We start from the raw sequence: 15,908 nt of genomic DNA, 5'->3' as shown, positions 1-15,908 counted from the left end.
AACTAAGTAGCAAACAGATGATGGATAAAACATTGAACATCCCATTCAAAAATATTCTAATTACCAAATAGCTTTTTGACAGCTACAAACGTTGTGCGAATACAAGGAGGGAATTTATATGTAGGTGCAGAGTCATGTAATAATTTAATAAGTCAAACATGTAATGTTTTAGATGGTGATTAGAACAGTAGAGAAAATGACAGAAAGGTAGAAGAGATTCCCATGTGAATGGATAATAAACATGCAGACAAGTGGGTAATAAGGGTTTACACAGAAATGCTGGTGCATAACAAAAAGTTGAAGAACTAGGCAGAACTAGTGAGCAAGTAGGTGTGTCTAGAGAAGACTAGGCTTCTGCCCTTCTGAGCATCAGGAACATCAGGTACCACCTGCTATGAGTAGATAGGAACAGGACAGACCTCAGAATGGATTTGAATGAGCCCACGAGAGAACTAGAGGCTTTGCAAATTCATGTCATGGTACGGTGATAGGACAATATAATGTTTCCTTTGCTTTCAGTAGTTTGGGGCTCTGTGAGTAGACTGCAGAGGTATGACTAATCTGTTTCCTGTTTGTAGTGGATCATCCTTCATGTGCTTAGGTTGATAGAATGAAACAAGAAAAACATTGAAGTCAACTTAGTGAGTAATGATGTGAGTTTTAACCAGCTATGTGGAAAGTTAGAAGATTTCAATTATAGCATGTCCAGGAGGTCAAATCTTCTGGATATTCTAGGGAGTCAGAAAATAAGGTGGAAGTGGTCCAAGGTGGTTATGTCAGTATGGTGACATTGTTATACTGGGTTGTGAGAAAGAGGCCAAAGAAAAGGGCAGAACTTGGTTCTGACCCAGATAATTTTGAATGGATAACTCAACATTAGCATGGAGAGGTAAGGAGGTGGACAGAAAGATGATTTTCTATAAAGCTAGGGGAATTTACTATTCTCTATTAAGTACTTCTCTTTGAGAAACAAAACTAGAAGCTTTATAGGTATAAAAGCTGAATCAAGTGGGCCTGAGAGTGATTAAATTGCTGTTCTTGTCACAGACAGTAATTACTTTGCAAAGCTGACTGCAATATCTTTAGCTTTAGAGCCTAGGGTCTACCATTTTGTCTTACATCTATATGATTCCCATTTGGACAGAGAAAGTAGCACCTATCAATTTGAGGGTGAGGTCTATATAGACCTCACTATATAGTGTTCATGGGGTCCTGAAGCCTGAGGTAACTGCATATATAAGATCTGACTGCAAAATTTACAGGAAGAAGTGTTGAGGATATAGTTGTTTATCCATGACTTGAGGCTTTTAGAATAAAGTCTTTGTGAATAATGAAGATGGCATTCTGATCAACAAGAAAAATGCCTCTTCTTGAAAAGGAGCTTATTTTCCTAGGGTACAAGGTGACCTTCAAACAAATGAGGCCAACCTCAATCATATATTGTCACTACTCAGTTTATCCTCATGTGATACTTGTTTTTCAGGTCACTTGGTGTCTTTATGGGGGCCTGACTGACTTACTGGAGTGGATCACAGATCACTTTGGAACAAGCACTTAACTAAACACATTCCCTCGGAAAACTCATTCCTCACAGTCTAGCATCAAGGGGTTACTGCTATATCCCCTATTCAATTCAACCATTTGGGAGGTGATACTCACTGAGGTACAATAAAAAACACAGAGTCTAGTTTCTCAATGAGAATTCCAACTCACATAGCTTACCTTAAATTGCATACCTAATACGAAGTGTAGTAACGGATACTGCATGAAGGGAGCTATGTCTGGAGATGCCAAAGGAAAGAACTCCAAGGTACATGTTAGCTGGTTTGTACTGGTCAGAGCCGTGGTGATACATTTGTACTGATCCTGCATGTATAGGTGCAGAAAAGATACAAAGACATCTGACACAGGGCTGATCTCCAAAATATACAAAGAACTCAAGAAACTAGTCAACAAAACAACAAATAACCCTATTAAAAATGTGGTACAGAAATGAATGGAGAACTCTAAAAACAGGCAGTTCCTCAGGAAAATAGGAATCAGTCTACCACCAGGATCCGACAATCCAACTCTTAGGCATATATACAAATGATACACATCCATGCAACAAAGACATCTGTTCCACTATGTTCATAGCAGCTTTATTTGTAATTGCAAAAATCTGGAAGCAACCTAGATTCCCTCAACTGAAGAATGGATAAAGACGATGTGGCACATTTACACAATGAAATCCTACTCTGAGGAAAAACCATGGAATCTTGAAATTCCCAGGCAAGTGGATGGAACTTGAAGAAACCATCCTGAATGAGGTAACCCTTTCACAAATAGAGGAACATGGTTTGTACTTGCTCATATATGGATTTTAGACATAGAGAAAAGGATCACCAGCCTATAATTCACACTGTCAGAGAAACTAGTATAAAAGGGGGATTCTAGGAGATTCATATGAGGATCCTCACAGATGGGAAAGGGACTAGAAGTATTGATTCAGGCAAATGGAAAGTGGATGGAACTTGAGTCACAGACAAGTGGATGGAGCTTGAAGAACTCATCCTGAATGAGGTAACATATTAATCAAAAGAGGAACATGGTATGTACGTGCTCGTACATGGATTTTAGACATAGAGCAAATGATCATCAGCATATAATTCACACAGCCAGAGAAACTAGTATACAAGGAGGATTGTAAGAGATTCATATGAGTATCCACAGATGGGAAATGGACTAGAAAGATTGAGTCTGAGGAGCAATAGATGAGAGAAAAGAGAGTGACAGGGAGAGGGGGGGGGAGAGAGAGAAGCAGGAGCCATTGTAGTTTCAAAGGGAAAACTGAACCTAGAGAAATGTCCAGATGTACTACAGTGATCCCAGCTAACAATTTGAGCACCAGTGGAAAGGCTACCATAAATACCTTTCCCTGATAATGAGATCAAAGTCTAACTTATCCAACATCATGGTGTGTTCATATAATAGCTGATGGAAACAGAGTCAAACACCCACAACTAAACACTGAGTCAAACACAAATCCAGATGCAGAGAGGGAGGACAGGACCAGGCTACAGAAACACATAGAGAAAGGTGACCCTAAGAAGGAGGAGCTAATGGGCCCCAACACTGATACTTAGAAATCCAGCATTGGACTGACTCATACCCCCTGAACATGGGTCTCAGTTAGAAGGCCTGGGCAGTCAAAGGGAACTTGGACATTGGAACCAAGATATATCCCTTGTGAACAAAAGACTTTGGGAGCACAATCCTCATGAAGGGATATTCCCTTAACGTAGAGAGAGGAGAGAATGCCTATTCTCTATGCTAAATGATTTGACAGATTTAGATGATCCCTCCTGGAAGGCATCACACTACATGTAGATTGGGGGAGGGGATGGGAGGTAAGAATGGTCGTAGGGCATGGGTCGTGGGGTGGGAGAGAAAAAAAGAGGGTGGAAGGGAAGAGGGAACTGGGATGGATATGTAATATAAAAATAATTAAAAAATGGAAAACCATCTATTAATGAAAAAAAATAAATTTAAATGTTTGAAACTTATACTTTCTTAATATGATTTACTCTAATACCTATAGTAGATACACATCTTTCCCAGTTCAATGGATAGTGAGTGGTTGTTGAAGAGGTCCAAAGAGATTCAATCAATAAATGTGAAAGGAGTAAATATAGTAACTAGTTAAGAACAAGACCCAAATTATTTTACTGCTACTAATTACATATCTATGGACATTTGCCTGCCTAATATCCTTCGCTGCTAAACCAGATTATGTAAATGACCTAAAAGCAATGAGAAGTTGAATATGGAGAAGAGTAAAGATTGTAATACAGCCAGATACAAGAAACCCTTACTATGCCACCAAAGCTAACCTTCAACACATACATCAGGTCAGATGGGATACCTGGAAATATAACACAAGATATGGCTGGAGCAATGGGTTCAGTGGTTAATGGCCATACCAACCCTTGTGGAGTCTCTGTGACATGGTGAAAATCATGATTTCAGTTTAATAGCTACAGTAGATATATACCTTTAACAGTTTCGGTGGGTAGTGATAGTTGAAGAGGTCCTGACAGATTGAATCTACTGAGTGAAAACTGATCAAATGAGGTAACAATTATGAACAAGAACACAAATTATTTTACTGGTAGACTTTTATGTATCCATTAACATTTGCCTGCCTAATATCCTTGACTGCTAAAGAGGATACACATAAATGTCTTAAAAACAAATAGAAGTTAGACATGGAACAGAGTACAGTTTGTATTCTACACAATGGAATACTACTTTGCAGAAAAAAAATAATGGTATCTGGAAATTCGCAGGCAAGTGGATGGCACTTGAAGAAACCATCCTGAATGAGGTAACCCAGTCACAAAAAGAGGAACACAGTATGTACTCTCTCATATGTGGATGTTAGACCTAGATCAAATGATCACCAGCCTATAATTCACATCACCAGACGAACTAGGATACAAGGTGTATTCTAAGGGATTCATATAAAGTCGCTCAGAGAACTGGGAAGGGATTAGTCCCCCAGAGCTCAGGTGAAGTAGGTGGGGGCTGTGAATGTAGAGACAAGTAGGAGAAAATGAGGGGGAGGAAAGGAAAACATATGCGACCAGGAAGATTGAGCCTGGTTAGGAATAGAAGACAGGTAAGAGAGAGAGAGACAGACAGAGACAGAGAGAGAGAGAACATAAAAGAGGGAGGCAATATTGGTTTGAAGATAAAATTGAACACAAAGAAATGTCTAGAGAACTACAAGACTGCTCCCAACTAACAATCTCAGCTTCCGTGGCAAGGCTATCATAAATGCCCTTCCAGGAGAGTGAGATCAACAACTAACTTCTCAATGGAGGCCTCAACTAATGCCTGTTGAAAACAGGATCAAACACCCATACATAAACACTGAGTCGAACTAGAACCCAGATGCAGATGGAGAGGAAAAGACCATGCGGCAGAAACACATAGAGACAGCTTACCTGAACAAGGAGGAGCTAACAGGCTACTAGACTGATAGCTGGGAAGCCAGCATGGCACTGACTCAGGGCCCCTGAATATGGGTCTCAGCAAGAAGGACTGAGCAGTCTAAGAGACCTCAGACAGTGGAGCAGGATGTATCCCTGGTGCACAAAAGGACTTTGCGAACATATACCCCATGGAGGGATGACTGCCTTAATCTAGAGACAGGAGAGAAGCCCTAGTCCCTACTTCACAGGACCTGTCAGATCTACATGACCCCAACTGGATGGCATTCCCCTACATATGGAATTGTGGTGGGGGGAAGGGAGGGGGAGGGTGTTTAGAATGCATGTGAGAGGGCAGAGAGGGTAAAAGGGGAGGGAAGGAGGGAGGGAGTGGGAACTGGGATCGACAAGTAAAATAATATATTAAATTAAAAAAAATGCTTTGACTACGAAATTTAAGTTGAAAGACAAGTTACTGGGGAAAGGGATTTCTATTTTTGTTTCCACAGAAAATGAAAAGATGTGAATCCCTTCCAGACTAATGTGGTTTGATCACACCAGACCACCTGAAACAGAGGTGATCCTACATTCTAAACAGCTGGACAAAACAGCCCTACCGACTTCAGCCAGGATATCTGAATCTTCTTTGAATCCCCCATGACAGGGCTCCTTACCAGCAGGAAGTAGTTGGGAAAGAACGACGCCCAAATTCCCAAATATTGTGTATAAATGTTTGTTTTTATTTAATTGGACTTTGTTATATAAAATTAAATAAAATAATAATAATAATAAAATCTGATACTTGAAACTTGAAAAAAATTTGTAGCATATACATAATTAATAGACTGGTGTTATTTTAAAAAAAAATAAATGTCTTAAAAACAATGAGAAGTTAGACATGGTACAGAGTACAATTTGTACTCTAGCCAGATATCAGAAACCCTTACTAAGGCACAAAAAATTAGCATCAGCACATACAATATATGACATGCCTGATATATGAGAGATGGTTCCCATGGTTAAGCACAGCTCCTATGGATTTTTTTCCATAGGACCTGTGCTTAATTTCCATCAACTACTCAGCAGCTCACAGCCATCTGTAAAATCAATTCCAGGGGGTCTGATGGCCTGCACTGGCCTTCTCAGTTATCATGTATGCATGTGATACACAGAAATAACATGTTAGAATTGACAGAGTCATGGGATACAAGCCAAAGAGAGTAGTTAACAGGAAGGCACGCCTCCCAGGAGAGAGAAATGCAGAGAGAAAGGTCCTAATTTATGGAACCATGATAATGCGACACTGCCTAGTTTTATTACTCTCAATGTGAAACAAAACATTTATTCAATTGAAATTCATATGATTAAATTTACAGTTAAGTTTACATTTGTCTACAACTAGAAGTTTCTACACAACATAGGTCTATAGACATAGCCTTTTGAGTTTAAGATATCCACAACTATAAGGTTACACATATAATAGCATAATAATAATGGATGAGGTAATAATGGAAAGCAAAGATATCATACAGAATGAAAAAAATGGAAATAATTTACTCATAAGATACATATTTAAATCATCCTTCTTTACAAAATATTATCGAGAATTTACAATTGCATTAAGATTCCATTTGAGCAACAATAGAATCAAATAGGCAACAGCAGTTGCTAAAACTGAAAATGAGAAGAAATGACTGCCAAGGAAACAGCCAGGTCTCCTTGTGTTTCAGGAGGTTCCAGTGCAGAATGGATGTTCAGGTGCATTTTGTTTGGCATGGGGACTCAAGTCTACATGGAACTCATTTCTATTTTCAGGATGTGAGAGGAGTTGAAAACTCTGCTCTTGGTGAAGGGTAAAATGGAATGTCCCTTGGTTCCTACATATTTCCCCATGTTCCTAGATATGTGTAAAGGAAAATGGAAGTTGAACCCCAGTACTGCACACTTTTTAAAATACTAGCTCTGTATCTATTCTGATATCCAAATATCACAACACAATATTTAATCTCACAAATAAATCTTGACATTGAAAAATGGACATGGTAGCTACACAGAAATATGAGTACATCACCAATACTTTCAGGTGTGTTTGTCCTATCTCAGCAGCTACCCAGATAACAATACACTGGAGACTCAATGTAAAACAGCTCTTCCATGTAGCAAAATACTCAAAGTTAATGCTCAAATCAGTGATCCCGACCTGATATCCTACAAGAAACATTTCCTGTAATTCCACCTAGGACAACCGAGCTGCTTCTTGGCCAGTATTGCAAACATGATATACTGTGTAAAACTTATGATTGCAAAGGGGAAAGTATACTGTAAAATCCATAAATTACTTTTATTTTAAAATATAAGCATAGGAAGGAATTTCAAGGAATTCAACAAATAACTATATATGATCTTAGATTTTAAATATGTTCATGTGGGAACTACTATATAGGAGACATACTTAAATACTTGTCAGTAATTTTAAGACAAAAATATAAGTAACCACCTTAAATAATGACCTCTATATAATTCTACAAAATGAAATACACAAAATTTTAACCTAAAAACTGATTAAAGCTGGGCATTGGTGGCATAAGCTATTAATCCCAGCACTTGGTACAGAGCCATGCATTCCATCTCTATGCATTCCAGACAAGCCTAGCCTACAGAGTGAGGTCTAGGACAAGCTCCAAAGATATGGAAAAACTCAGCATTGGGGAAAAGTTAAAAATAAACCTGGTAGAAAATATACTGATTTTCAGACCTATCACACTACATTTATAATTCAAATTTCCCTAAGTTGGGTCAAGATGAATGCTTGACTTCATTTGTTGCTATGTTGTAATTTGTGAGCCATATAAACCCTTTCCTCCTCACATTGATTCTGGCCAGTGATTCTCACAGTAACAGTAACCAAACTTGAAGAAAAGCACAGATAAATGTGGACACATACATGAACTTTAAAATATCCTACCTGGAAATGGTTGAAATTGTGTGTTAGCTAAATTTCATGGTGGAAAACAATGTCTTGGATCTCTGTAGAGGTTTTCTGGAGGGTATGGGGTTGGGAGGAAGAACCCAGCTCTTGGAGGAAGGTAAGGTAGAAAGCCCCATGGTTCATATTTATTTCTCCCTGTTTGAAGACATGGGTAAAGGATAGTGCATGCTGAAACCAAATACTGTACACTTTTTCATCCTCTAGGTCAAGACCCTATTCTGATATCCAAACACTCACACCACAGTATTTCGACTCCAAAACAAATCTTGACATTGAAAAGTACACTTCTTAACTATGTAGGATCAATGAGAACTTCACCATCAGATTCACCTGTGCTTGTCCTAACTTGACAGGTAAGCATACTGACCTCGTCTACAGATTGAGTTCAAGGACAGACTCAAAATCCATAGAGAAAGCCTAACGCGGGAAAACAAAACCAAAAACAAAATGCTCTGGTAAATTCACTGATTTTCTGACCTATTAAATGCAGTAAAAATTCAAAATTCCTTAAGAAGAAACAAGATGAATCCTTGACTTCCTTTGTTGCTGAACTGTAACTTGAGCCATACAAACATCCCCTCAAGTTAGTTGTGGCCAGAGTTTAGCACAGTAACAGGAACCAAACTTAATGGAAAGCACAGGCAAACACTGACACATATAAGTACCTCTAAAATAGCCTACTTGGCATTGGAGGATATGGTGGGCCAATGAACTCTCTTGTTCAAAAATATCCCCATAGATTTTCTTGAGGATTAAAGAGTGAGGGAAAGAACCCAGCTCTTGGAGGAAAATGAGATGGAAAGCCCCTTGGTGCATACACATTTCTCCCTGTTCAAAGAGATTGTGAAGTAAAGTGGGAGGAGATAATCCTGTACTGCACACTTGATAACCACTAACTCCAGGCCCTATTTTATAAAAAGTAAAATGACTAATTTATGGAACCAAGTTTATAGGACATTGGAAGGTTTAATTGTAATCAATGGCAAACAAGTCTTTAATTCAATTAAAATGTATTTGATTACACATACAGTTAACTTTACACTTGTCTACCACAAGATGTTTTTTACACATTTCTAGTCTAAAGACACAGCAGTTTAAGATATCCACAATTAAAAGATTACATGAATTAAACTACAAAGATTATGGATGTGCTGATAATAAAAGTAAAAGCTACTATCCATAATAACATATATGGAAATAATTTACTCATAAGATCCATATATAAATCATTTGTCTTTACAAACTATTATCCTGAAAATATAATCACATTAAGGTTCTATTTCAACAATAACAGAATCACATAAGGAACCACAGCTGCTAAAAATGAAAATGAGAAGAAATGACTGCCGTGGAAAATACCAAATCTCCTTGGGTTTCAGGAGGTCCCAGTGCAGGCTAGAAGTTCAGGTGCAGGTTGTTGGGAAGGGGGAATCACATCTGGAGAGAGCTCTTTTCTACTTTAGCTTATGAGAGTCAGGAAAACCTGGGTTCTGGGGGAAGGTCAGATGGAAAGTCCATTGGATGGTACACATTACCCCATGTTCCAAGATATGGGTAGAAGACAGTGGAGGTTGAACACTGTACCATACAAGTCTTAACCCACTAGCTCCAGCCCCAATTTTGTTTTCCAAACACTCATACTAGGATCCAAAGCTATAGGGAAACCTTGCCATAGGGAGAATAAAACAAGACCACCACCATAACAACAACTAAAAAACAACAACAACAAAAAAATTCTCCTTGTAAATTTACTGATCTTCTGGCCTCTCACAGCAAAGTACAATTTCAAAATACCCTAAGGTGTATCAAGGTGAAGACTTGATTTCATTTATTGGTGGACTGTAACCTGTTAGCCCCCACAACTCTTTCCCTCTCAATATGGTACTAGCCAGTGTTTATCTCAGTAACAGGAAACAAACTTGAAGGAAAGCACAGATAAATATTGACACACACATGGACTTTTTAAGCAATGCCTACCTGGCATTGGAGGAAACTATGGGCCTCCAAAATCCCATGGTGGGACATACTATCCAGGACCTCCACGGATGTTTCCTGGAGGAGGAGGTGGTATGATCTGGCCTCTTAAATTCCCTGGAAAGGCAGGAACTTTAGGGACTCTAGGGCCTGAAACTTTTGGAACCAGTGGAGGAGTCATGCCAGAATCAGCTGCTTTGTATTCACAATGACCAGAGGTGGGCAAAGTTGCCTTCTGAAACAAAATGACAATCAGCAGTCAGTAAAGCTGCATCATTCACAGTTCTATTTGTGGGAGTGTCAGGCAGTGAGGAAAGTAGTCCATGACATTGCAGAAAACCTGGGAATAAGCTAATTTTTTCCACACCAGAATAGGAGCTGATTATTCCCCATGTTAAGTACTCCTTAGAGGTCAAAAGAAATCTTTAAGCATGGTAGTAACACTCTGCCTGTTGCATACTCAAACACAAGTACAGTTAGGGCATATCAAAACAGGCACTTTGTAAAATAAACATAAAACAGGAGGTGGGGCCACCGGCCTTTAACCCAGGACTCCAGTGGCAGTGAGAGGTGGACCTCTGTCAGCTCCAGGCTATCCTGGTCAATAGAACGTGTTCCAGGACTGGCTCCCTTGCTACTACGAAATGCTATCTCTGGAAAGATAGAATTGGGCTTCAGATCCCTTGAAACTGAAGTTAAGAATGGTTGTGAGCCATCACTCAGGTACTGTGTGAATCAAACCCAAGTTCTCTAGGAGAGCAGCCTGTGTTCTTAACCTGTAAGCCATAGACTCAACCTATGTGCTTTTTGGAGACAAGTTCTGCTTATATAGCCCACACTGGCCTTAATTTTGCCTTTTTTTACTGCCTCAGCGTGCCAAAATGCAAGGATTACGTACACCACCAAAACCCACCTAGCGATTTGTATTATTTTACAGAACATTACAAGACAACAACGAAAGTCATGTGTTGCCCAGATCTTGAGAGGCTACATTAGGATCAAACAGAGAGTATCTGTATATGACAAAACTGCTTCAGGTTTTCCAGAATTTGAGACTTTTCATTCAAGTTATCACTTATAACTCCCTTATGTTATTTTTTTCATTGATTTCAAATATTGGCTTAAGTCAGAGAAATACACAGTTTATAACAAGTTAACAGAAAACCTCCTGTTTGTGTCTCCAATAAAGAACATGAAATTTAATCTAAGGCCAAAACATTCCACTATTAACAGCAGAGGAATTATCAACACTAATTTTATACAACACTCATTTGCAACATGACTTGAGCAAATTATTGAACCTTCCATGTAGTATGCAGACATTTTTGTTAACTACTGAAATAGAAAAAACAATTACTAAATACCGACATATTGGTTTATTTAGTGACTTACTTAAACACTGCCTGTACTGCCTATTTTCTATGCATGGCTTCATTTACTACCAGGAAGGGAATAACCTGGAGAAATAGCTGAAACAATGGGGTGTTGCCCTTAGCAACCTGCTACTGCCATGTACACTTCAGAAAACTCTAGCTTGCTTCCCTGCCCACTTTGTGATTTTGGAAAAGAAACCGGAACAAGAATTGAGGCTTTCTGGAAGTGTCATGCAGACAGTACACTGGTGACAACTCTCTTTCATGCTCACTAGTTCAGGAGTAGATATTCCAGAAAGATCCCACACTACTTACTCTGTCTCCTGCGCTAAACTTCATACTTCAGGAAGCAACTATATTTACTATCATTACATGTTAACACAACTTAAAGAGTGCTCAGATACAGTCCTAGTTTAAATACATTCAGGTGAAAATGAATTTCATTCAAAGTTACTCAGTTATAATTAAATGTATATTTAATATCTGCTATATTTCAAATCTTAATGTAATATTTTTTTCACCTAATATGATGGCTATTCTTGGTTGTCAATGGCATTTTGAATTAACTAAATTCCAAGGAAGCTGTTTGAAAATTTTCTAAATTAAATCATTTCAAAAGGGAAGAATCATTTTAATCTGGACCTTTTGAGGTGGGGAGATCTGCCTATATTTGGGGCTACACCTTATGGCAGCAGACTATCTAAAGGACATGGAAGTAGGAAGCTTGCTTGTCCTCACTCCCACTGGCATTATAGCCTACTTCTTTGGGATTGCTCTGTATACTGAGTATAAGATGAGACATCTAGCCTCATACACTGAGCAAATACTGGATTCTTAGAATCTCTGTTGTTAGATTTTCATTGCCGGAATAACCTGAATGCAGCCTGACAATCACTCTAATAAATTCCCTTTAGAAAGATAGATTAGATAGATAGATGATAGATAGATAGATAGATAGATAGATAGATAGATGGCTGCCATCCCCTAAGTTCTATTCCTCTAGAAATCTCTCACTAATATAACTAATAATAATATAAAAACCTAAATGTTCTTCAAAAGTTACAGACCGATTTAAGTAATTCAACTTAACTTACTTCAGCTAGTTGTGATTTGATAGTCTTTTGATTCATTTTCTAGAGATTGTTTTGCTTTTGAAATATCACTTATCTGAAATGACAGTATCAGTCAGTAAGTATTTAATGAGGCCCTTTTGCTCCAAGAAAACATGCATTAGTTAGTACATTGTTAATGTATTATTAATAAAAGTGAGAGGCCAGCAAAGAGGCCTTGTCAGATTTCTTTCCTTATGTTTACAAGGATTTAACAAATTATGTAATAATTGTATTTCTACACAAATTCAATGTATCATAGCACTTTTCAGGTTCAACATGAACCAACTAATTCATATTTTAAATAATGTTACACGCATCAAGATTTTTCTTATACAAGAATTTAGAGTAAAAATTTATAAATATTCTAAGTAAATATATGTATATAATATATATATGTGTATTATATATGTGTATATATAAATATATATCCTTCACTATGATAATTGAAGTCATGGTATATATGGCTACTTGTACAGTAAATATGGAAATTTTCCATGTAAAAGCATTGGGGAACACACTTGTAATCCCAGCAATTAGGAATCACAGGCAGGAAGGTCAGGAGTTTGAGACTCAATTATACAGTTATACAGTTATAGAGTCAGGGCTATATTCTAAGACTGTCTCAACAAATGGAAATAATAAGAAAACAGGAATATGCAAACACAACTTATATTCATAATATCTAAAAAGTAGAAATTTTAGAAGTGGGGGAACATGCCTTAAATCCCAGCAAACACCAGGCAGAGGAGGGTGGACCTCTATGAGTTCCAGGCCAGCATGATCTACACAGTGATTTTCAAGGGCTGTTTTTCTCAGAAAACAATAAGCAAAGCAACATACAAGCAAACATAGGCAATAATATCAGGCAGAGCTGGCATGCAGAAAGAAAAAATAGGAGAAGAAACCAAAAGAAGATCAAGGTATGACAAGGGAATAGGAGGAGGATACCAGTGGACAGCCAAGGAGTAAGAAGGAAAGAAAGGCAATAGAATAAAAAAAGGAAAAAGGCCCAGAGGGTAAGCATAGTTAAAGAGAAATGGGATAATTAATTTAGAAAAGTTGACTAGATAAAAGCTGAGTTAAGTCCAGGTGTTCATAAGGAAGAATAAATCTCTATGTATTCAATTAGGATCTAGGTGAAGGACACCATCCCTACCAAAGACTAAAAAAAAATATCGAACTAAAAGAGAGTATCAATGATCTGGGTTGGGTGCTTTACCCTCACTTCAAGTTCATGATTTATCTGTTTGCACTGGGTCTGTAGAAACATTTCCCTGCAAAGAAAAAACACAGGTCTGCAGCTTGTCCTGTGGGGGAGGAGTGGTCAAAACAACTGTCAGGGCTTCAGGGTTGGAATTTAAACCCTTCCTGTCTTTTATATTGAGTTAAAATAATGCAGTTTGAGCCCATGAAGAAAGCTGCTCTTTCAAAAACAACCCTAGGAATGATGGGCTTGACTCTTTCCAGGCATCAACACACACCATCTAGAACCTCCCCAGCTGTCTTCCCTTGGGGGGTCTGACTAAATAAACAGGAAAGGTGACCTTAAACTTGGATCCTTCTGCCTCTTACAAGTATTAAAGAACAGGTGTGCTACCATTGCCAATTTAAGTGTTGTTGGGGACTAAATCAGGGCTTCCAGTATGCCAGAAATGAACACTTACCAAGGCTACACCCCAGTCCAAAATTAATCAGTAAAAAAGGAATACCCTAGAGTACAAACAAAACAGTCACCCATATAGTGAGAGAGACAGACAGACACACACACATGCACACACACACACACACACACACACACACACACACACACTATTCTGTAAGGAAAACCTGACAATCACAGATGACTGACAGTTGTGAGCAGAGAAGTGATTAGCAGACCCAGAAGGGCAGAATCATGTGGCCTCACAAGTATGTTAGCACAGAAGATTACATGGTAAGGGTGACAGAGAAAAAAGAGAATTGGAGACAAAATGTGGTATACTACTACTGTGTATACATGTTATATATCCACCCAAAAGAACTGTGAGAAATGGTTCTTACTGGACTCACAGTTGTTCTTCACCTACAGCACCTTTGCAGTTCTAGTTGATTTCAGAATAAATCAGCTGGTCCCTAGCTATGGCATTGCTCTACCTCACTGCCAAGAATGGATGAATGAACCCTGCCTGGGAAGAGTCTGGAAAGGTGTCTGATAAATGTCAGGTCAAGTCCCCCAATCATCACTTGTCTCAGGAAATAGCCATGTCAGAACCTACAGCTGCATCTACAGAAACCAATTTGAGACCTACTTGTTTATCCCATGGAATTTTCTCCAGGCAGGGGAAGTGAGACACCCTTGTGGTCTCCAGGCAAGCCTATCTGTTGTTCCGGATGATGAGCAGCAAGCATAAGATCAGCTCCAAGTAGATGCACAGCACTTCCTGCCAGCGAGAAAAGAGATAAATCACTTCATCTTCCCTCACCTCCAGTGGCATTGTCAGTGCCTCCTCCACCACTGCCATCGCCCAATATGCTGCCTCTGCTCAGGTCATTCTCTAAGGTGAACTCCACATGCAGCTCCTGAGGGAACCAACCCTACTTGCTCATGAGGAACTCCAGCCACCATGGGCAAAACACAGAGGCAGATGAGGAGCTGGGTCCACAGTAGGGTAGAAAAGGCACTCTCAGCAGGGCTGAGGCCCACAGCCCATTAGGCAGCAGCAGAAAGGAGAAGATGTGCATGGTGAATTCCTGGGTGGCGACAAGGCTCAGGCTGCCTGCCCACACAGAGTCATCCTGCCAATCAGCACAGTCCTCACAGCAGAACCACAGCAGCCCTGGAAGCCAGCCTAGCTGCCTCTGCCTCTGACACCGCACCACCCAGGCTACCCTGGTTTGGGTTCTGGGCACTGATGAGAAAAGCATCAATGACAAGGAAGAAGGGGGCGAAACCATCAAGCACCTCTGTGGAAGCCAATGCATGAAGAGTTGGCAGAGACCAGGAAAAGCTGAGGCGGGTAAGCCTGCACGCTGCCAGTCGCTGGTCTCCCATACTGCACATGTGGTTCACTTAACAGCTTCAGAACCCCTGACTCCAACTGATGCGGCCAGGAAGTGGATGTGCTGCCTCTGAGGAAACCTCAACTCTGGACCCATCTGATGCAGGATGCCAGCAGGCTGGAGGGCGTGGCCGGCGGCAAGGGGGCAGGGCCATGCCCTGGGTCCCTGTAGGGATGGGTCTGCCTTTGCCAGGTGCTCATAATAGCGCCCCAGCATGATAGGAAACTTCCTGACATTTTCTCTTTCCATTGGCTAAGGTCGCCAAGCCAGAGGGCCCCCAATGAAGTCTTTCTCCATTGTCCCTGTTAGGAGTAGGACAAAGTTAGCTACCGAGGGGGCAGTCTAGGTGGCATGTGGTCAGGCCTTCTCTTATTTGCAAGGGCACTTTGCTCCAAAAATAAACCCTTGTTCTTAGGACATCTACTTTTAGGGAGACAACACCCCAAAA

General features: G+C 39.6%; 1 protein-coding gene across 1 annotated transcript in view; it reads right to left on the bottom strand.

Annotated features, from left to right (window-relative positions):
- Positions 1–14,922, bottom strand: part of LOC127217978 (melanoma inhibitory activity protein 2-like) — a gene marked incomplete at its 3' end in the record, with an annotated part of 94,854 nt that extends 79,932 nt beyond the window's left edge. Inside the window, 1 exon segment of the mRNA XM_051178984.1 lies at positions 14,884–14,922. Within this exon segment, the coding sequence (XP_051034941.1) occupies positions 14,884–14,922 (39 nt within the window).
- Between the last annotated feature and the right edge of the window lie 986 nt (positions 14,923–15,908).

The sequence above is a fragment of the Phodopus roborovskii genome, unplaced genomic scaffold (assembly GCF_943737965.1).
Source record: "Phodopus roborovskii unplaced genomic scaffold, PHOROB, whole genome shotgun sequence".
NCBI classification, from domain to species: domain Eukaryota; kingdom Metazoa; phylum Chordata; class Mammalia; order Rodentia; family Cricetidae; genus Phodopus; species Phodopus roborovskii.
The sequence above is the reverse complement of the archived record's forward strand: the minus strand, read 5'-3'. Positions and strand labels throughout refer to the sequence as shown.